General features: G+C 40.1%; 2 protein-coding genes and 1 non-coding gene across 4 annotated transcripts; 1 reads left to right on the top strand and 2 right to left on the bottom strand.

The window, feature by feature from the left end:
• Window positions 1-918: 918 nt before the first annotated feature.
• LOC104119461 (RNA pseudouridine synthase 4, mitochondrial) lies at window positions 919-7,100 on the bottom strand. 2 transcript variants are annotated; one of them, XM_009630978.4, is made up of 10 exons: window positions 6,647-7,100; window positions 5,688-5,775; window positions 5,439-5,579; window positions 5,240-5,287; window positions 5,079-5,159; window positions 4,373-4,486; window positions 4,168-4,269; window positions 2,814-2,925; window positions 1,905-1,951; window positions 919-1,810 (listed from the first exon to the last, which is right to left on the bottom strand). In XM_009630978.4, exons 2-10 carry the CDS (start codon window positions 5,754-5,756, stop codon window positions 1,451-1,453), a joined length of 1,074 nt encoding a protein of 357 aa, XP_009629273.1. In that variant the 5' UTR covers window positions 5,757-5,775; window positions 6,647-7,100; the 3' UTR covers window positions 919-1,450. The 2 variants fall into 2 exon arrangements, with proteins under 2 accessions (XP_009629273.1, XP_009629272.1); XM_009630977.3 differs by having other exon boundaries at window positions 5,731-5,775; window positions 6,647-7,086.
• Window positions 7,101-15,573: 8,473 nt separating this feature from the next.
• Window positions 15,574-16,101, bottom strand: LOC138906754 (uncharacterized). Its single transcript, XM_070196313.1, has one exon. The coding sequence runs from the start codon at window positions 16,099-16,101 to the stop codon at window positions 15,574-15,576; it is 528 nt and encodes a 175-aa protein (XP_070052414.1).
• A 1,309-nt stretch (window positions 16,102-17,410) lies between these two features.
• LOC138904177 (small nucleolar RNA R71) lies at window positions 17,411-17,517 on the top strand. The gene has a single exon (XR_011413399.1). It is a non-coding gene; the product is annotated as a small nucleolar RNA R71 (small nucleolar RNA).
• Window positions 17,518-22,519: the final 5,002 nt, after the last annotated feature.

Here is a 22,519-nt window from a genome sequence, read left to right as displayed (position 1 = left end):
GTTTTACCAACTTTCTCAAATCAGAGGGGAAAAAAAACATATCTGCCCTTTAACAACTTAAATTAACATTTTGAACGCCTTTTTATACAAAATCCATTTGATAATAAAACATTTTTTCCAACTGTATGATACTAGTAATCTTTGTAGGCCTTTATGGATAAAGCACAACTCCTTTGACTTTGTTTATCATTTGGTCCACTTAATCATGGAGGCAAATTAATAGTTTAAACAAAAAGATTAGGAAGCACGTCTTTAATCAAATGACAACGTTGTCGTCCGACTGGAAACCTACCAATGCACAAAATTGACTTTGAAGCGTATAAGAAAATGATGTAAACAAAATAAATCATACCATCAGAGTTGGAAAAAAATAATACTCCATTACAAGCAACCTTGTGTCCCCTCTTCATTTCCAAGAATTTCGACAAATGAGGTTGATTTGGTCCTTTGCTATTACCATTTTCTACCCAATTAAAAAAGGACTTTGCCCGTATCAGAAACTATTTACATTCGATAGCCGAAAAAAAATATATAAAATTTGAATAATTTTTGTATATAACATACATAATGTATTATATATATATAAAAAAATATATTTTGAGAGCGTTTATACAATGTCATTTTCCCAACTTAAAAAACCAATCCTATTCTTAGGAACATTGAGCTTGTCTTGGGGGCTTGATAGGGCGTCAACGCCAAGACTAGTGAAGAAGCCTTTCGCTGTCCGATTAGAGAAACATGTAACCTAAGGGAGAAACTCACCGGTTAAATGGGCCCGAGTCCAGGTTCGTAGCCAATATATATAGATTACTCATTAATTATAGGACTTGTAAAATGAACGACTATTTAAGCTAATTCTTCGTGTTATATTTTCTACTAGAAAGGGGACACAAGGCTAATTTCAGGCTATGGATCGAATTCATGCAAGCCCAATTTCACGTTATGGGTCGAGTCCATTGAGGCCCAACCATATAAGCTTCTGGTTTATGAATAACTGGTCTTCAAAAGTACCAATATACAACCACAAGAGTTTTATAAACTGCAAACTCTAAAATGACTATAAACCAAGCCGAAAAGAATAGAAGAGATTTGTGGATTAGGCAAAACTTAATATGCCAAGAAATTGCCAGGGTACATCTGCAGCACCAACTATAATAAAGCTTCTGCCAACGGTCAGCGTAATGAAGCATGCTCTCACTCTCTAAAGCAGAACTCAGTAGGCCAAGAAACCATCTTCATTCAGCGATCATCTTGTTAACTACTCCCAAGTGCATCACATTCATGAATATCGGCCTCCTGAGTTTTATCCCTTGTTAGGAGTAAGGGAATCAACATCATGTCTTCCCAAGTTCTCTCAGAAAGAAGTAATAATATAACCATAACTTCTCCAGTCAGTATCCTCACTCCAGTTCTGTAGTGCTCAGTAGAAGCCAATCCATTCTGAGATAAATCAACAACGCAAGCAGTCCCAACTTTTTTGCATGTGGGAGGGCAAATGAGCAACCAGCTTGATACTTTCAACATCTATGAGGTCAGCACCTGAAACTACTCGAGCTTGTTGCAAAGCCAGAGAAATATTGGGCAAAACCATCTCCTTACAGTGAAGATGAAGATGAGGCTGCTTGTCTGAAATACTTCCATTCCCTAAACAAAGGCTGAAAGGATCTGCTTCTTGCTCGGGAATACGTGCACCTAGGTTCACAGTTGAAATGGACGAAGACAGATGTTTCAACTTTCTATGAGCTTGCCAACCATACTTGTAATCTCCTACTATTGGCGTCCCCAATACCTCAGCACAATGAACGCGTAACTTCAATACAAAGATAGTGAAATAATCAGTTTCACATTTACTAGCTAAACAGCAAAAGTTGAAGCTAGCATCATAGAAAAGCAGTTCTGGGTACCTGGTGCTTTCTGCCGGTAAGTGGAGATAACTCTAGCCATGTGTAACCTGCAGTTTCACCAACAGACAATATATCCATAAACAAAGATGTTTGAGAAGATATGAGAATATATTTATTAAAACTGAAGGAAGAACTTTCTGTCCACCAAAACAGGCAACCAATTCTGTAGAATTGATCCTGTACCAATCAAAATAATGCAAACCAGTAACTATCTTTTAGCATTGGCACAACTATTGTTTAAGCAACAGAAAAACGAAGAATGATCGGGACAGTATGTGCCTCCGTACATTGTGCAATAAGAAATCTATCCCCCAACAAGTATGCTTATGGAGACCCTTAACCATTTCCCAATACAGAATATTCATGCAGCTTGAACAAGCAGTGCAAAAATCGCATAGGGCCCTAAAATTTTCAACTATCCAACCTATATGTGTTGCCTCCATACTGAATTACTCAAATTGAATGTCAATGCTTCTTCCTTGAAATGATTTACAAAGAGAAGTTTCTCTCCTATAGATTACTTTACAGGTCTAGGTCATGGGACTTGCACATTACACATGAATCATTTTAGATCTTCAATAATTGACGACAAAAGAAATAAGAAGTTGAATTCCATTTAAAACCCTTGTGCTTTAAATAATTGTGCCATCCTCTCCAACCCCAACCCACCCCACCCCCCAAAAAAGAAGAAAAAACCCATAGCAAAAGAAGAATTACAACAAGAGCTCTTGTAGAAACTTCTCCGTGTTAGAAGTTTCTTAATTAGAAGATGTATTCACTATTCACAGGTTAAACAAAGATTATCCTGCCACATTCCATCTATCAAGTTCTGCGCTTTCATTTATACAGGTATTTGTTAGCATTCAAAAGACCTTCTCAACAAAAAAATGGTTGGCATTCAGAAGCAACCTTTCTCAGAGGATCCAATGATCCGATACTCTGTTACAGCAAACTGTGCTGATGGTTCTCTGACATCAGACATAATTGTGATGCGCTCAGATTTTCCATTGTCCAACACCACCTGGAAGATGGAAACACTACGAAATCAATTTTACAGAAAACTTATTCTGTAGCGAAAAATGTTTAACTATGCATTAAACAATTGATGAAGGAGAAAGAAGACAGCAGGTTTGAATTTCAGTTATGAAACACCCCCTCCCTGTTCCAAATAAACCCCGACCCATTGAGCATTTAAATATTGTTGAAGAGAAAATGTAATAAAGATAAAATTCGGGAAATATAAACTGATGGACGAATTACGGCATCACAAGATGTAGTTGATAAAGTCAATCTTGACCAGAGTTCTATACAGGGTTGGATGCCCTGCATCCCAGTATGCCATTTACATATCAAAAAGGAATCGTGAACAGAGCTCTTTAATGTGTCGTTCTTGTTAAGAAAGTGCTTATGCATTATGACCTTTCAACTTTCTCTTTCTGCCAGCTTTTCTGCTTGAAAGGGAGAATTTTGACTTAAGCTGAGTTATTGAGTTGGTGAAGTCCAATGAAATCAGTTGCTCCTGACTCCTGTGTGTAGTTTCATAAAATGATAACTTTTTTTCCAACATCTGCCCATGAAACAATCTTCTCACTTGCGTTACTACTCAGCCTTGCACCATTCCTTGAAAATTGGAATAATTGGTACTATCTCATAAATCCAGGATAATGTAAAAGCTTCTATAGAGACCGTCAAGATTTGTGAAACATGACGCCTGGCAGAAAGAGAAAGTTGCTCCTGACTCCGGCGTGTAGTTTCATAAAATGGTCTGACATGATAACCTTTTTTTCCAACATCTGCCCATGAAACAATCTTCTCACTTGTGTTACCACTCAGCCTTGCACCATTCCTTGAAAATTGGGATAACTGATACCATCTCATAAATCCAGGATAGTGTAAAAGCTTCTATAGAGACCGTCAAGATTTGTGAAACGTGATGCTACCTCAAATACCCAAGACTCCACCGACACTTGCAAAAAGTTAAGGGGTTCCCCCTTTTTACCCTATTTATTATAGAGGAAGCTCCCCTAATTTGTCATAAAAGATGAACTACTTCATATTGGAGTGAAACATATTCAAGGAGACCACCTCTTTTTTGTAAGTAAATAATAATGCTCAAACAGACTGGAATTCGATATAGAGAATTTTCCAACTATTTCAGGATTGGGGCATAGTTGATTGATAAGATCGCTTTTTGATAAGATTGATAGATAGAACGTTATACAGGGAGTTGCACAAATATGCTAACAAGATTAGATTGCCAAACCTTTGCCAGTGGTACTGATATCACCCCTTTGGAGCGTCTGGGACATCCTATGACAAGTGCCCAGTACCTCTTCTGCAAAACTCTTTTCTTGCTTTCAAGATCCTTTAGAAGTGAAAGGATAAATCAGGTTTGTCAAAGCAAATAGACTTGAACCGTGCGGTCATTAGTAAGTTCACCATAAATATTGCAAAGAACAACAGTATACCTCAGTTTGTGTGCCAAATGTTTTCTCACGGAAGACAGAATGCAGAACTGAAGCACTTAATTGTGTTCTTCCCATCACCAATATTCCGCTACAATCTCTATCAAGTCGGTGTACCTAATAAACAATAAGCTTGTCCACAGCAGGACAGACAGACATAAGATTTGCTAGAAGGGTACTCAGCACATAAAGACAAGCAAGTGGACATTAAGAGTGTTCTCTAACATAAGTAGCTGAAGAGAGGGAGCCGGGAGGAGCAATTAAACTTGACAAATTGAAGAGCAATTTCCTTACCTTACGCTATAACATCCATGAAACTCAAAAAAAATGAAAGTCTTCAAACAACATATATGGCATCATGTGCAGATTTTCTAGATTTAGTGACAGATTGAGAGGTTCTTCCTCTAACATCCCACTACAAAGACATGTTTACAAAGCTGATCATTGCAAGATGCATATACCTGCAACATAGCTTAGATCCTAGTAGACTTTCATATTTTACATTCATTCTACGTACATATTTCTTTTCACAGCAATGATTAGAAAATGTTGTGGTAGAACAAAAATATAGACAGCCACAACTTGTTAAATATAAAATTTTCATACTACAGCCTAGACACAAGCATGAGATAATGACTTCAGCTTTTACTAAAGAAAGAAGAACAGGCAATTAAATGAAACAAGTAAATGCCAAAACCATGAAACTTACCAGGCGAGGGGCCTCTGAGTACTCAAATTTCATATACTTAGCAGCTAGTTCATCTAAACTTCGTTTTATGCCAATTCCACCCTGTCCAAAATTCCAGTTGCTGTAACAGGAATATTAACTTTCACAATCCCACAAAGAGAACTTGGATGTGCACAACTAACCTGAACTGGTAGTCCTGGAGGTTTATTGAGAACAATAATTTCTGGATCCTGACAATTTTCAGGAAACAGAAGCTGAAGTCAGACTTAAAAAGCACATAGGTTGAGTTTGTCCCCCTTCATATGCTATTGGACTAGACTGGGGAATGTTGCAGCAAGGGGAAGAATTGGGAAGTCCAAAAATAAGCTATAAATTTCAGACCTTATACAATTCAAGGCTATGAAGAAACTTCATTTCTTCTTCACTAGAAGGGTAATCCGTTACTTTATCGGAGGGAAACTTCTGAACAGTTATTGGAAGAAATATTCGATCCCCAATGTTCATTGGCTCCTTGGCAGCAACCTTCAAGAAACATGAAATATCAGATTAAGACTTTGTAAATCCGTAAACTGGTCATATGGCAGCAGAAGACATCTTATGCCAAGAGATGAGAGTCGCGTGATATCTTACGTGAGAATCAACAAATAAATCCCGGAAGAGAAATAAATCATACCCTCTTGGGCCGCTGTACTTCAACATCAGAAGATTCTCTTCGAACCTGAAACGATGATATTGCTAAATCAACCATGTGATGTAGAAGACATGTATAATTTTTTTTTAATAAGACATGTAATAAATAAATTCTAGTCGATATTTTTTGGTGAAAGCTCATCCCAGACATTAGCTTTATACATGCAAAAGAACAAGAGTTCTCTAACTTAATACTAGTAAGTGTTGAACAACGAATTCCATGTACACATATCCTTATTATCTTACGGCACTTTGTCTTAATTTTGGTTTAAAGAAACTGCAGAAAAGGAGTTACTAACTAATATCTTAAGTAGCTGCACATTAGTGAAACTTATTATGCCTACTAATGGTCACTGACTTCGTTAGGAAATAATCTGCAGAATCAGAAATCAAGAATGAGATCATATACTTGCTTAATTATTTGGTCAAATCTGCACTTCCCCTCTCTCTCGCCTCCATAGATTTTCAGCACATGTATAATTAGAAACGACAACATCTAGCACTTCAATGTTAAAAGGCAAGGGTTCTCTTTTATCCAATTGTTCAATTATGATTCTTAATGCCATAAATTGTAAATATGAGTGCTATGAACTTTATAATTGCATATGAGCCTTCTAAGATAAAACAAAATTCCTACTATAATTTTTGACAAAGATGATCCTACCAAAAGATTGTTTCTTTGTTGTTCTATACATTAAAAAATCTTAGAATCTGCATAATGATGATGCAAAAGCAACTTATAGGAAAATCAATTTAATTTAAGCAAAAAAGAATAATAATGTACCTTTAAAAATAAAAAATAAAAATTGTACCTTTAATATATTTTCTGATCAAACCTAGTGAGAATATGTAAATTAACACACATTAAGACAATGTAATGATTGTAACATATTTGGGACCTGTCTTAAGCGAAAAAGCTTCTGTACTAGTGACTGCGGCAACTCCGGGCAGCAACGCTGAACCCATTTGAGTGCTGTCAAAGTGTTAGTGGATTTGCCCATTTTAACTCCGGCAAGTTCCTTCCCTAAAGCAGCCCCGTTAACGGTGGGATTGAAGGGTGGTAGAGTGAACCACTTGCCTTTCTTGCTTTCATTCCCACTATTATTATTAAAGCCTTGTGCATCCGCTGCTGCGGTGGCGTAGTAGCATCGACACTGATAAAAGCCTGAATACAGCATCTTGACTTCGTCGGAGAACCGTCGAGCGCGGTGGAACACTCGCCCCAGTAGGCAAGACTCTGCCATAGCGGTGGTTCTGGGTCGGGTTTTGGGTTTTGGATTCGTAATCAAAGTGGGTTTTGTATGACGGGAGTAAAATTTGCTGACCGCGATTAGTATTATAGGCCATATTTGCTGACCGCAACTAGTTTTTGCGGACCGGGACTTATTTTGCTGACCAAGACACCTCGCACATTATTATGGGGAAAAAAAATCAGAAATGGCGATAATAAAAAATAGTCATCTTTTCAGGTAAAGAAAATTTGAATAAAAATTTTCTTAAAATTAAGAAAAATTTCAGTATAATATGTTAGAGTTAGAATTTTTTATATATGAGATTCCAGCATAATATACTGAAATTTCATAATATGCTGAAGTTCCAACATAATATGCCAGAAGCTTATACGCATGGGCTCCATAATCCAATATATTATGTTGAAACTTTTCGTATGCTGGAGTTCCAACATAATATGCTGGAAGTTTATACGCATGAACTCCATAATCCAGCATATTATGCTGAAACTTTTCGTGTTCCAACAAAATAATAGCTATTTTTCAATAACTTTGCAAACATTGACTACTTTTCAATTATCAATCCGAAAACTGGTTAGCCCGTGCTATTTTCACATTATTATGCGACTTACACTTCCTAAATGGGCTAAACAAGCACATGTTTCAGACAAACCCCCAAGCCTGTGAAATTACATGGGATAGCCACTTTTTAATATGGTATTTAATTTTTATTCAGTATTTTTAATGCCGAGCAAAAATAATCACTACTCTATTAAAATTAATATGAAAAGATACACACATAAAGTTAAGGACGTCATGTCCCTAACATTTACACTACACGGGCCAACGACGGAAGGCATGGGCTATAGCACACGAAAATATGAGAATCGGGCGGAATTCTAGTTTTATGGCCGCAAAACACCAAAAAATGATGAACGGTCATGGTGGGGCGGTGACTGTGGTTCCTTAGGTTATATTTGATATCCCGAAAAAGTTTTAGGCAATCCGGGTCCGGGGGCCCGGATCTACGACGGAGGCGTGGGTTATAGCACACGAAAATATGGAAATCGGGCGGAATTCTAGTTTTATGTCCATAAAATGCCAAAAAACAAGGAACAGTCATGGGTGAGCGATGACTGTGGTTCCTTAGGTTGTATTTGATGTCCCGGAAAATTTTGAGGCGATCCGGGTCCAGGGGCCCGAGCCCACGGCGGAAGGCGTGGGCTATAACATACGAAAATATTTGAATCAGGCGGAATTCTAGTTTTATGGCCGCAAAATGCCAAAAATGAGGAACGGTCATCGCGGGATGGTGACTGTGGTTCCTTAGGTTGTATTTGATGTCCCGAAAAATTTTTGGGCGATACGGGTCCGGGAGCTCTGGCCCACGGCGGAGGCGTGGGCTATAGCACATGAAAATATGGGAAACAGGCGAAATTCTAGTTTAATGATTTTGAAGAAAAACCTAGAAATTGGTATTTTTAATTATTCACCACGAAAATAGTTATGGAATTGGATGAAAATTATATATTTGAGTTCTTGAGATTATGGGTAACGATTCCCTTTGAAAATTTTTAAAATCCGGATACGTGGGCCCGGGGTGAATTTTAGAAATTTTACCATTTTGGATAAGGTAATTTATTTAATAGATAAATTTTGAATCATTTAACATATATTAATTATTTTGTATAATATTTGGATAGTTTCGGATTTTTCGGCGTCGAATCGAGAATTCAACGCGACGTGGTAATCGGAAAGTGGACTTTGAGACGAGGTAAGTGATCATGCCCAACTATGCCTTGTAAAAAGGATTAAGCGGTCGCTGCAAATATAACCCGGTTCAAGTCCGGAGTCGAATCCTACGGGGAACTAACCTATTTACTACAACTTTAAATAATGCTAATGATAAGCTCAGACAACTTTCGGGTGCAAGAGTTTTATGAATAATCAGTGGAATTTATTTAGTTAAGGAAAAATGACAATAAAATTAACAATAATCAAGACTAAAATTGAATTCAAGGGTAAAAGGATTTAGGGCTATTGATTTTCCCAATCGCCAGATTAATTCTTAACTCTTTAGCTATAATCTCACCGTAATACTCTATGAGGATTATGAGTTCCGGGCTACCGTAATTACCTCTCGATCAATTACGATAATTTACTAGAAGCATTCTCTCGAACTACTCTAGTTAACAATTTATGCAACTCAGAATTATCCCACCAAAGTTTCGTTATTTCTAACCCCCACTTTTAAATTCAAGTAATTAATCTCTTAACTTACACAAAAGTGGTATTGTTCAATAACAGTATAACCAAGTGTTCTTTCTGAAGCAACACAAGGTAACTAGATACGATTAATCAAGGGCCCTTTCAATTAACCACAATACAATACGTAGTTGAACAATCATAGAACAAACACGACTCAATTATAACAAAATAGAGTCAAGACTTCATCCAACAATTGGTTCCATCAACCCTAGGTAATAGATTTAGCTACTCATACTAATGAAAAACAAATCACTAAAATAATTCATAATCAACAAATAAAAGTATGAAGAAGAAGATGAAAACTCTTAGGAAATTATCCGTCTTCTCTCCCTTGTTCTTGCCTCTAAAATCTTCTAAAAACAGCCATCCTTACTTCTGAGCGAGATTAGGTTTCATATAGGTTTAGGTTAGTCGCCTAGAAAATTACATAATTAACCCTGCGTGTTTGGCTTTCGTCCGCCCATCCGCGGTCGTGGATTCGACCGCGGATTCGGCCGCGAATTTCCGCTGCCTCACTGCCTTAAGTTCGCGGACCAATTCACGGCCGCGCACCTAGAGGGGTCGTCTCGCTTGCTTTTCTCACTCCTTTTTGACCGGGCTAACTTTCGATTGGCCTTTCACACTCCATGTTGACTCCAAAACACTCGTTAGCCCCCTCCTAGCTCGGAGTAGCTCCTGTAACGCATCAAATTCTTAATTAGAGCATTTTGTTATCTTTTAGCATTCAAATATCAATAAAGTGCGGCTAATTTAGAGTGTAAGTAGTGTCTAAATTGCATAATTATAGCCTTCAAATATCAAGAAAATCTTTTTGGTTTTTTTTTTCTTTCTACTTTAGTCCCTCAAGAAACCCGTCGAATGATATCCATCGTCGGGCCAAGTCAAAATTGATTTATACAAATAAACTATAAAACTATCTACATACAATAAAGTATCCCCCACCCCACACTTAAAAAGATGGCATGTCCGCATGTCATACAAAGTAAAGTAATACGAGGTAAAGGAACTTCCATGATGGATCAGTCTTGATCGGAGATAGTGCCAGGGTTGAGATGACATGCTCTCCCCAGTGCACGCAGCCAGCCCATGATTTTCTTTTCTGACTTCGCATTTTGGATAGCCAAAGTATCAACTCTAGTCCCCAATTCCATGACGGAAGTGCATAGTCCTGCCATGTCTTGTTCTAGGGCTGTCATTCGCGTGCTCCGTCTGCCCTGGGATGGTCCCTCAGTTGTGGCAACTTGTTCCTGTGGGGATGAGGCAGGTTCAACCTCCTCCTGCCCGTCATCACCCTCTTCTGACTCATTAGAATCGTCACTATTAGTTGCCCCTGGTGCCACCGGGTCTTTCCCGATGGTCACTTTGTCTGCTCGGAACTTTGCTTCTTTCTTTACCATGCAATCCGCATTTGGGTTCTCATGCACCCTTGCTGCCCGACACAATCTAGTGATCAGAGAGGAGAAAAAGAACCCATACCTCTTCTGTGTTAAACGGACGAACATCTCAGATTGAATAACCTTGGCCACATCAAAGTCATCGCCATTCACGAAGCACTAGATCAGGGCAGCTCTCAGACCATTTACCTTTATGGTGTTATGGGACGGCAGCAAGCGACTGTTCATGATGTACAACCAGCATTTTCCTTCAAAAGTGAGTGAGGAAGAGTGTAGCTTCGATCCCGGCACAACCCACACTACCTCTTTGTCTGGTGCACATATAGTTCTGAAAAACCTGTTTCATGTGATGGGTTCTCTCCTGTAAGTATCATAGAAATTTCCTCCCCATTGAATTCAGGCAATCGATACACTCTTCTGATGGCTTCTATCGAGGCATCCACCCTCGTGTGTCGCACAATGCATATTCTATCCTCATGTTCGGGGCAGTTTGCATAGAACTCCTGAACAAGCATCAAGTTACCCTCCTCCGGCTCTTCGAAAAAGCTGTCCAATCTGCGCCTGATCAACTCCCGATACATATTAGGGCACTCATCCTGGAGGGATGCCCTGTCAATACCCATTTCCGGTACAGGTGTTTTAGTGGCCTTCAAACTGAAACGGTCTTGGCAGCTTTAGAGACAAATCTGGTACGATCAAACTGAGCTGCACTAGCCGGTGCCCGTCCCCGAGATGAGCCTCCATGACCACTTGATGAGGCCCTGATAGCGCTTCTCTTCCTTGAAGGTTGCATGTTACCTACACAATAAATACTACTATCAGTGGAGAGAGGAATATGTGTCCCAATGGCGGTTACTCAGACTTCACTCGCACAATTGGTCACAATTTATATTCAACACTCATTAAGGCAAATCAACAAATAAGTAGTTTGCATATGTTCCCCCAAGTTACCCAAAGACACAATCAGACTACCATTCCTCACAAACCCAACAATCTCTTCCTCTAAATCAATCAATTCAAATAGCCTCCATACACCACATATAAACCACAATCCAAATCCCAGACAAAAGTACCTATGATTTTACTACCCTATACAGAAAAGGAAAAAAAAGAAAAAATACTAAGAAAGAGGAATAAAATCATGTACTTACTTGGAGATCTTGAGAAGAACGGAGGTTGGAGATCGGTTGAGTGGAGAAGAGAAGGAAGGATAAGAGTCTTGTGTTGAAAGGAAAATATGGGGGAAGGGAGGGGTTTGGGTTCTTGAAGTTAGGAAGGGAAGAAGAGAAGTGGGGGAAGTGAGGGGTTTGGGTTCTTGAAGTTAGGAAGGGAAGAAGAGAAGTGGGGGAAGTGAGGGTTTGGGTTAGGGAAAAGAAGGGGGTTTAAGTGTGTGGTGGGGGACTAAAAAAAAAAAAAAATTAACTGGATACGCCCGCGCATCCGCGCCCCAATTCGCGGTCCAATCCGCAGCCGCAGATTCTAGATATAGGGGGTCCAAAAATCCGTGCCCCGATCCGCGGCAGCGGACGGGGGCAGGACACAGGCCAAAATCCACGGCCATATCCGCGGTCCCATCCGCGGCCGCGGATCTCCGTCTCCAGCCAATTTTTGTGTTTGTCGCATTTTTACCTATTCTCGGGTTAATTTCGACCCCCGAATCCTTCCGCACATAATTTTTGCCCTGCACACTAGTAGATCGGTCAAAGTCATTCAAAATCAATTACAACAACCAAAGTAAGAAAAATAATGGGTTGCCTCCCAAAAAGCGCCTAAGTTAACATCGCGGCACGACGATTTACAACAAACCATGGGTTGCCTCCCAGGAAGCGCATGATTTAACGTCGCGGTATGACTTAGGCTTTCATTATCACTCCTCGTTCGCGTACTGGGGCTCTTCTAAAGTTATCGCCACTCTATCCCCTTTCTCTTTGACCATTCCAAGGTAATGTTTCAACCTTTGCCCATTTACCGTGAACTTGTTTGTCCCATCTTCGGATTCAATCACTACAGCTCCACTTGAGAACACTTGCACCACTCTGAAGGGTCCTGACCATCGGGACTTCAACTTACCCGAAAACAATCTCAATCTCGAGTTGTATAACAACACTAGATCTCCGGGCTTGAAGTTCCGATCTAAGATGTGCTTATCATGGATCATTTTTATCTTTTCTTTGTATAATATAGCATTCTCAAATGCATGGAACCTGAATTCCTCGAGCTCATGTACATCAGTGACTCTGCTGGTTTCTGTGGTCTTTATATCCAGATTCAACTGCCGTAGTGCCCAAAGTGCTTTATGTTCGAGCTCTACCGGAAGGTGGCATGCCTTTCCAAACACCAACTTGTACGGTGACATACCAATTGGAGATTTGAATGCTGTGCAGTATACCCATAATGCATCATCCAGCTTCTTCGCCCAATCATTCCTTGTTGCATTCACTGCCTTTGTCAGGACACTTTTAATTTCTCTATTGGACACTTCAACTTGCCTGCTCGTCTGTGGGTGGTACGGTGTGGCTACTTTGTGGCGAACTCCATACTTTTCCAACAGACGTGCGAACGCTCTATTGCAAAAATGGGTTCCACCATCACTGATTATAGCTCTCGGGGTGCCAAAACGTGTGAAGATGTTTTTCTTTAGGAAACTTGTTACCCCTTTTGCATCATTGGTTGGGAGAGCCACCGCTTCGACCCACTTGGAGACATAGTCAACCGCTACCAATATATATTTGTTACCATATGAGCTGACGAACGGCCCCATAAAGTCGATCCCCCACATGTCAAAAACCTCCACCTCTTGAATTGTGATCATCGGCATCTCGTGACGGCGAGATATGTTGCCTGTCCTTTGGCATTCATCGCAACTTTTGACCCAAACATGGGCATCCTTGAACAGGGTAGGCCAATACAAACCCGATTACAACACTTTTGTTGCTATTCGGATTCCTCCAAAGTGTCTACCATATGGTGAAGTATGGCAAGCCTGCAAAATAGAAGGTTGATCTTCCTCGGGGATACACCTCCGGATCATGTTATCTACACATATTTTAAACAAATAGAGGTTTGTCCCAATAATAGGCTCGACAATCGCGGAAGAACTTTTTCTTTTGAATTGAGGAGAGTTCATAAGGTACAATACCGCTTGCTAAATAGTTAGCAATATCAGCATACCATGGCGTCTCCTCCATTGTCACATCAAGTAATGGTTCATCCGGGAATGTCTTTGTTATGTCTTCAACCTCCATTCTCTTTTCAGCTCCTTCCAATCTTGAGAGGTGGTCTGCCATTTGATTGTCCGTCCCCTTTCTGTCACGGATTTCCAGATCGAATTCTTGTAGCAACAGAACCCAGCGAATCAAGCGTGGCTTTGACTCCTTCTTTGCAATCAAGTACCTAATTGCTGCATGGTCAGTATAAACAATAACTTTTGAACCAATTAAGTACGACCTGAATTTATCGAAGGCAAACACTATAGCCAGCATTTCCTTTTCTGTTACAGTGTAATTGAGCTGTGCACCGCTGAGTGTCCTGCTTGCATAGTAAATCGGGTGCATCACTTTGTCTTTGCATTGCCCCAAGACTGCTCCTATAGCATAATCATTGGCGTCGCACATGAGTTCGAATGGTTGCTCCCAGTTGGGTGCCACTATGATGGGTGCAGTCACCAATCTCTTCTTCAGCTCCTCAAAAACCAACCTGCAATCATTAGAAAACACAAAGGGCTGATCCTTTTCAAGCAGCTTACATAAGGGGTTAGCAATTTTGGAAAAATCTTTAATGAATCGCCTATAGAACCCGGCGTGCCCAAGGAAACTTCTCACTGCCTTTACCGAAGTGGGCGGTGGCAGCTTCTCAATCACATCAACCTTAGCATGGTCGACTTCAATGCCCTTGCTGGACACTCGATGCCCCAACACTATTCCTTCTTGTACCATAAAATGGCATTTTTTCCAATTCGGCACCAGATTTGTCTCTACACATCTTTTGAGCACTCTTCTTAAGTTGTGAAGACAATCTTCAAATGAATCCCCCACCATGGAGAAATCATCCATAAACACCTCCATAATATCCTCCACCATGTCAGTGAAAATCGCTAACATGCACAGCTGGAATATAGCCGGTGCATTGCAAAGTCCAAAGGGCATTCTCCGAAAGGCAAAGATGCCATATAGACAAGTGAAGGATGTTTTATCTCTGTCTTCCGGGGCTATTGAGATCTGGTTATACCCCGAGTATCCATCTAAGAAATAAAAGTGGGACCGCCCAGCTAACCTGTCCAATATTTGGTTAATGAAAGGCAATGGGAAATGGTCCTTTCGAGTGGATGTGTTCAGTTTCCGATAGTTCATGCAAATCTGCCACCCCGTGACTGTACGAGTTGAGATCAACTCGTTATTCTCATTTTGTACGACCGTCATTCCTCCCTTTTCGGCACACATTGGACAAGACTGGCCCATTTGCTATTAGAGTTGGGGAAGATGATAGCCGCATCCAGCCACTTGATCACTTTCTTCTTTACTACTTCCTTCATATTTGGGTTCAGCCGTCGTTGATGTTCCCTGAAAGGTTTGTTCCCCTCTTCCAGAAGAATCTTATGCATGTAAAAGGCTGGGCTGATACCCTTTATGTCTGCCATGGTCCAACCAATGGCAGTCTTACATTCTTGCAATACCTACAATAGTTGCTCTACCTGCACAACTAGCAAACCAGATGATATAATAACAGGCAAAGTAGAATTAGGCCCCAAGAAAGCGTACCTGAGGTGGGCTGGAAGCGGTTTCAAGTCCAGCTGTGGTGGCTCCTCTATTGATGGTTTTGCAGGTGGTGTTACTCTCTCTTCTAAGCGTAGGGGCTCGAACTAAGGTTCCCTTTTCCAGAATCCTTGACCTTCGAGAGCCATGACCCACTCTGGCAACCCTTCACCGTCCATCTCTTCTAATTCATCAAGCAGGCTTCTAGTGGATCCTTGACATTAAGTGTCTCATCCTCTTCTTGCAGTATCAAATCCACGGCCTCCACTAGTGAGCAGTTTGCAAATTCACTGGGTCTCCTCATGGATTGTTGAACGTTGAATATTATTTCTTCATTGTTCAACCTCATTTTCAACTCTCTAGTCTCACAATCAATTAATGCTCTCCCAGTGGCTAAGAATGGCCTTCCCAGAATGATGGGTATCTCTTCATCCACCTGACAGTCAAGAATAACAAAGTTTGCAGGAAATACAAATTTCCCCATTTGACCAAGCACATCATCAAAAATTCCTGTCGGTCTTTTGACTGTGCGATCGGCTAGTTGCAGCAACATTGAGGTCGGTCTAGCTCTGCCAATGCCCAGTTTTGTATAGATTGCCAAGGGCATCAAGTTTATACTGGCTCCCAAGTCACACAATGCTTTAGCAAAAACATAACTCCTAATAGTGCATGGGATAGTGAAGCTACCTGGATCAGACACCTTTTGGGACATAGATCTTGTCACTACCGTGCTGCAGGTCTGTGTCAGAGTTACAGTGGACAGGTCCTAGAAGTCAAATTTCCATGACATCAGGTCCTTCATCATTTTTGCATACCCTGGCATTTCCCTCAAAGCATCCATCAGTGAAATATTCAGTTGAATATGTCGAAGCATTTCCATGAATTTCCTGTATTGATCATCTTTTTTTTGTTTTGGCAATCTCTGAGGGAATGGTGCATGAGTCAACCTCTGTCCACTACTTGATGTTTTTTCTTTGTTGGAGGCTTCTAACACAAGAGGTGCCACATGTTTTGAGACTTGTTTACCGTACTTCTCCTTACCCTTGTCAACCTGTGCTTGTTCAATTACAATCTCGGTGAGCTCTGCTAACTCATATGCCTCTAATGTAACTGGCGTAGTTGGCGTAGTCTCTCTCGTAAATTGTGCAACTTCTTGTTCTCTGTCTAAATCTCTTCCATTCCTGAGACTTACTGCCATTAGCTAATTTGGGTTTTGTTCCTTTGGGTTAATATTTGTATCTGTAGGTAATGTTCCCTGGCGGCAATTGTTCAAGGCCATAGACAGCTGTTCCAGTTAAGTTTCAATGCCTTTGATTGCTGAATCATGTGCTGCTAACTTTTCTTGCATCTTACTATTTGTTCCAATGAGTTGTTGCAGCATACCCCTGATTTCTACCATGTTGTTGTCCTGTTATTGATGAGGTGGTTGGTAGGCCAGCTGTTGCTGGTGCTGCTGATTATAGCCCTACTGCCTTTGATAAGGCACAACTTGACCTTGTGGTCGTGTGCCTCCAGAATTGGGGTTATGTTGTGGCAGGTTGGGTCTGTACTGCTGGTTTGGTGCTGGTCCCCATTGTTGCCCACCTTGCCTCTGACCTCCAAAATTATTGACATAATTCATGTCTTCGCTGAAGCACTGATTGTCATTCTCTCCACTCCACGATCACACATATGACCGGTTTATATAAGGAGTGCACAATCCTCTATTCGTTGTATCAACAATATGCACTTGCTTTGTACACATCTCATCAGTTTTCTTTGTCAGTATGCTCATCTGAGTCATGAGAGTGGCTATGTTCTCTGCATGGGAATTGTTTGGGTCAAGAGCAACAGAATGTACTATTGGTGTAAGTGTCGTACCTCTAGCCATCCAGCCTGAATTTTGAGCCATCTTGTCAAGAAGAATCTTGCACTCTGTGAATGTCTTGCTCAAAAATGCACCCCTAGCTGAAGCATCTACATTGGCCTTCAAACTATCTGCTAAACCCATGTAGAATCTCTGTCCCAATATCTGATTTGGAATGCCATGGTGTGGACACTTCACTAGCATACCCTTGAACCTCTCCCAGGTTTCTTGCAAGGTCTCAGTTGGTTTCTGCCTGAACTGCAATATCTCATCAATCTGCCTTGCAGTCTTGTTGGGAGGATAAAACTTGTTTAAGAACTGTTTGACTAATTCTTCCCAAGTGGCAATGGAGTTTATTGGGAGCGAATTCAGCCAAGTTTGAGCCTCTCCAGTCACAGAGAATGGAAATAGTAATAGCTTGATGGCTTCATGAATCACATTCGGCTGTCTTTGGGTCATACATATTGATAGGAAATTCTTCATATGTTGTTGTGGGTTTTCAATGTATGACCCCGAGAATAGTCCTTTATTTTGCAACAGATGCAGCATGTTGTTGGTGATCTGGAATATCTCCGCTTGTATCTGAGGTACAACAATGGAGGTGGCTAAGTTATCAACAGTTGGTTGTGCCCAATCATAAAGAGTAGCTTCTGGCACAAGAGGTGCCACCACTCCATTGTTTGGGTCAACCCGATTATTCCGATTGTTTTCGTTGACATCGTCCACATTGTCCATTTCAATTTCGAGTGTGAGTTTTTGTTGTAACTGTTTGTTCTTCTTGTTGGCTCGATTTAATGCCCTGAATGCTTTCTCGGGGTCTGAGAGTCCTTCAAAAAGTTCACCAGTCCTCGAAGAGCTTCTAGGCATACACTTGAGTCACATGAGAATTCAAACGTGAGAATTTCAATGGAAAAATTTAAACACCGTAAGAAATTTATCTAAACTAAGAATCCTAGCAATTCTTCTAAGTTGTAATAATTAACACCGTTTGGTTCCCCGGCAATGATGCCAAAATTTAATCACTCCCAACTATGCCTTGTAAAAAGGACTAAGCGGTTGCTGCAAATATAACCCGGTTCCAGTCCGGAGTCGAATCCCACAGGGAACTAACCTATTTACTACAACTTTAAATAATGCTAATGATAAGCTCAGACAACTTTCGGGTGTAAGAGTTTTATGAATAATCAATGGAATTTATTTAGCTAAGGAAAAATGACAATAAAATTAGCAATAATCAAGACTAAAATTCAATTCAAGGGTAAAAGGATCTAGGGCTATTGATTTTACCAATTGCCGGATTAATTCTTAGCTCTTTAGCTATAATCTCGCCGTAATACTCGATGAGGATTATGAGTTTCGGGCTACCGTAATTACCTCTCGATCAATTACGATAATTTACTAGAAGCATTCTCTCGAACTACTCTAGTTAACAGTTTATGCAACTCAGAATTATCCTACCAAAGCTTCGTTATTTCTAACCCCACTTTTAAATTCAAGTAATTAATCTCTTAACTTACCCAAAAGTGGTATTGTTCAACAACAATCTAACCAAGTGTTCTTTCTGAAGCAACACAAGGTAACTAGACACGATTAATCAAGGGCCCTTTCAATTAACCACAACACAATACGTAGTTGAACAATCATAGAACAAACACGACTCAATTATAACAAAATAGAGTCAAGACTTCATCCAACAATTGGCTCCATCAACCCTAGGTAATAGATTTATCTACTCATACTAATGGAAAACAAATCACTAAATTAATTCATAATCAACAAATAGAAGTATGAAGAATAAGATGAAAACTCTTAGGAAATTATCTGTCTTCTCTCCCTTGTTCTTGCCTCTAAAGTCTTCTAAAAACAGCCATCCTTACTTATGGGCGAGTTTAGGTTAGTCGCCTAAGAAATTACGTAATTAATCCTGCGTGTTTAGCTTTCGTCCGCCCATCCACGGCCGCGGATTCGGTCGCGGATTCCCACTGCCTCACTACCTTGAGTTCGTGGACCAATTCGCGTCCCACTTCACGGCCGCGCACCTGGAGGGGTCGTCTCGCTTGTTTTTCTCGCTCCTTTTCGACCAGGCTAACCTTCGATTGGCCTTTCACACTCCATGTTGATTCTAAAACACTCGTTAGCCCCCTCCTAGCTTGGAGTAGCTCCTGCAAAGCATCAAATTCTTAATTAGAGATTTAGATGGTAAGTAGTGTCTAAATTGCATAATTATAGCCTACTATCAGTAAGTCTCTTGTCTAATATTGTGAGTAAAACATTACCCCATAGGGATTAAATTAAATATTTATTGCTAATTGCGGGGGCTACGTACGCACGAGGTGACGAGAGTCCGTGCGTAGCTACTATTAATGCTAAAGTCGAGGTAGTTTAGGACTCAAAGCATGAATTACTTGTGTAAATTGTATTCTTTATTAATTAAATTATTTGATGTGTATATTGTGAATTGTTATGAAAGGTAGTAAAAGATGAAAGTTTCATATGCTTAATTTTGTTTTAGATTAAATAAATTGTTAAAAGGAATTGTTCATCCTCTCGAATTTATCTTATAATAAACATACTCTCATTCCCTGAGGTACATAAGAAAAATGTCCTCCTTTCTTGTGAAGCGGGCCGAACGCCTCGGCAGGATAGATGCATCTATGGATCGTGCCGCACGTCCCATGATAGTGTACACAATACTCTGGATCGGGCCGAACGACCTTGGCAGAAATCGTGCTTAATAATAATAATTACACGATACCTTAATAGTTTATTTCAGCTTGCGTAGCTAATTGATAAATTGGAGAGTCCTTGAAATTTAATGAATTTTATTCCTGCTTGTTAAGGAATTAATTATTATTCCTATAAATGAGATTAATTGATAAATTGGAAATTATTTGAATTGAAGGAATTTAATTAATATATTTAGAATTGTTGCATTTAAAGGAATTTGATTATTTCTGCTGGTTAAATAAATTATTGTAAATTCTGTGAATCATGTTGATTTAGATATTCTAGTTTTATTTTAATTATTATTATTGACCCATAGTAAGTATCAAAGTCGGCTATCTCGTCTCTACCACTTCGAGATTAGGCTTGATACTTACTGGGTACACATTATTTTCGTACTCATACTGCACTTGCTGCACATTTTATTTTGCAGGTACATATACGTATAGCGGCCTTGTGGGCGCAGAGGTGTGGTTAATAATTGTGGGGACATAGGTGAGCTGCATTCTATATTACGATCCGTAGCTAACAGAGTCTCCTTCAGAGTTATTATATTTTTCCTGTCTAATTTGTATTCTGGACAGATGCTGTATTTTATTTTTTATTCCCTAGAAAATACTCATGCACTTGTGACACCGGGTTTTGAGAATGGTTGTGAAATGTTTAGAAATTTAGTTGCTAAAAATATTTATCATTTACTCTATGAGTTTTATCTTTACTATTTCATTGAAGAAATTTTTATTTCAAAAATACTAAAATGGGTAATTAAGTTAATTGATTATGGTTGGCTAGCCTGACAGTGGTGTCCGACGCCATCACGTCCTTTTTGGATTTTGGGTCGTGGCAACATGGTGTCAGAGCACTAGGTTCACTTAAGTCTCACGAGTCATGAGCTAGTCTAGTAGAGTCTTGCGGATCGATACGGAGACATCTGTGCTTATCTTCGAGAGGCTACAGGGCTGTTAGGAATACTTTCCTTCTTGATTCCTCATCATGCGATTCGATTCCTTTGAGGCTTATGCCTATATTTCCTTCATATTCAATCTTATGCGACGTGAAGCACTTGTTATACATTAAGGATCGAGGAAATTTTTAATGGTACTACAGATGTAGTGCAGGATGCTTTTCCTTGTGTAATTAATTGGGTTATTGTCATCACCTTGTGGAAGGATGCTCTGTCATTTCAAGTTAAGTATCAGTACTACCTAAGGTTTTGAAATTTGGCATTGATTGTTACGATGATTCGTGCATTGTTATCGCACAGTGTTTATGTAATGGTAGAATGCATGTCTATGTGTCAGGGCAGTAAATGACTTGAAAGAAGGTTTTCTCAATACATGATTCAGAGGTTCCATGTTTTAATTCCAGCGGAGAAAAGGCAATCAGACTATGAATGTTCAGGTTTGGGGTTGATGGAGTAACGAAGCTTGATATTTTCGAGTGTGGTAGAGTTCTCAATTTTGATGTGGTGTCATCACCTTGTAAAATGCGTTAAGGTTTGCCAGTGTTATGGTTTTCTTCAACTCACCTTCACTACGGGGTGTTAGGAATTGGTATAGGGGAAGCAATCGTTAGAGATCACGGTGTGTAGTGATTCAGGATCGAAGCAGCATTTCTAGTATTGATGTCTCAAGAAGGATGATCGTCAGAAAGGTTTAAAGCTGGTAACGAGCTATTGGTGCAAGTGCTACAGAGATGGATTTTTTGTTAAGGCAACAACTGGGCAGCGAAGGATGAGGAAGGACATTTGAAAGGTGCCTTGCGGTGGTTAGGTTCCGAAAAAGCCAAGTGTAAGAAAAAAGAAGCAGAGTAGTTGCTTAAAGGAGATGGTTGACCAAAGTGGGAGAGTGGCAAGGTAGCACATGGGTTACGTGGTAGGATGATTACACGTCTTGAGGAATGTTTGGAGTGATTTGGTATGTAAAATGGGCAGTGACTAGGTCTACGCACTTAAGTTATAATATTAGTTGCTATATTGATGAAGATTGGATACAACAGGAGGGAGTTGCTTGATATGAAGAAGGATACAACATGACTTTGGATTGGAATGTATTGTCGCACCTCTAGTTGACGTCCATGAGGAGTGAACGGACTGGTGCAGCTGGTGAATGAGCTCGGACTCAGGATGATCTACTAAATTCGTAGTAATTGCACCCAGTGCAGCGACGTTGGAATATGTCAGCCTGTAATTTCCACAGGTAGGTTATCTCCGTAGGTTATCTCCTGTAAGCAGGTTAGCGGTCGCGTGGTGTTGACAAAGCTTCTGCGAAGAATTCTACTGGCTACCCGGTAAGAGATTTAATATGTAAATGTGGCTAGTGGTTCAGAGTGTTTATTAAAGGTTAATAGAAGGATTTCGAGAAAATGTGGCAAGTTGCGTGTGTAGGATCATGTCAACGATGAAGAAAGAATCTCGGTGGATTCTAAAATTTTGTAATTGTAGCTACAAGCTAAGTGGGAGAGCCCACCGTCTATGATTGGATTGCATAGTGTCAACTTGTGCGATTTCTAGTTATCGGTGTATTGGTGGGTCATTGCAACTAAGGAAAGAAAACATCAG

This window comes from Nicotiana tomentosiformis, chromosome 1, assembly GCF_000390325.3.
Source record: "Nicotiana tomentosiformis chromosome 1, ASM39032v3, whole genome shotgun sequence".
Classification (NCBI taxonomy): Eukaryota; Viridiplantae; Streptophyta; class Magnoliopsida; order Solanales; family Solanaceae; genus Nicotiana; species Nicotiana tomentosiformis.
Note: the sequence above shows the minus strand (reverse complement) of the source record. Positions and strands in the feature narration are given on the sequence as shown.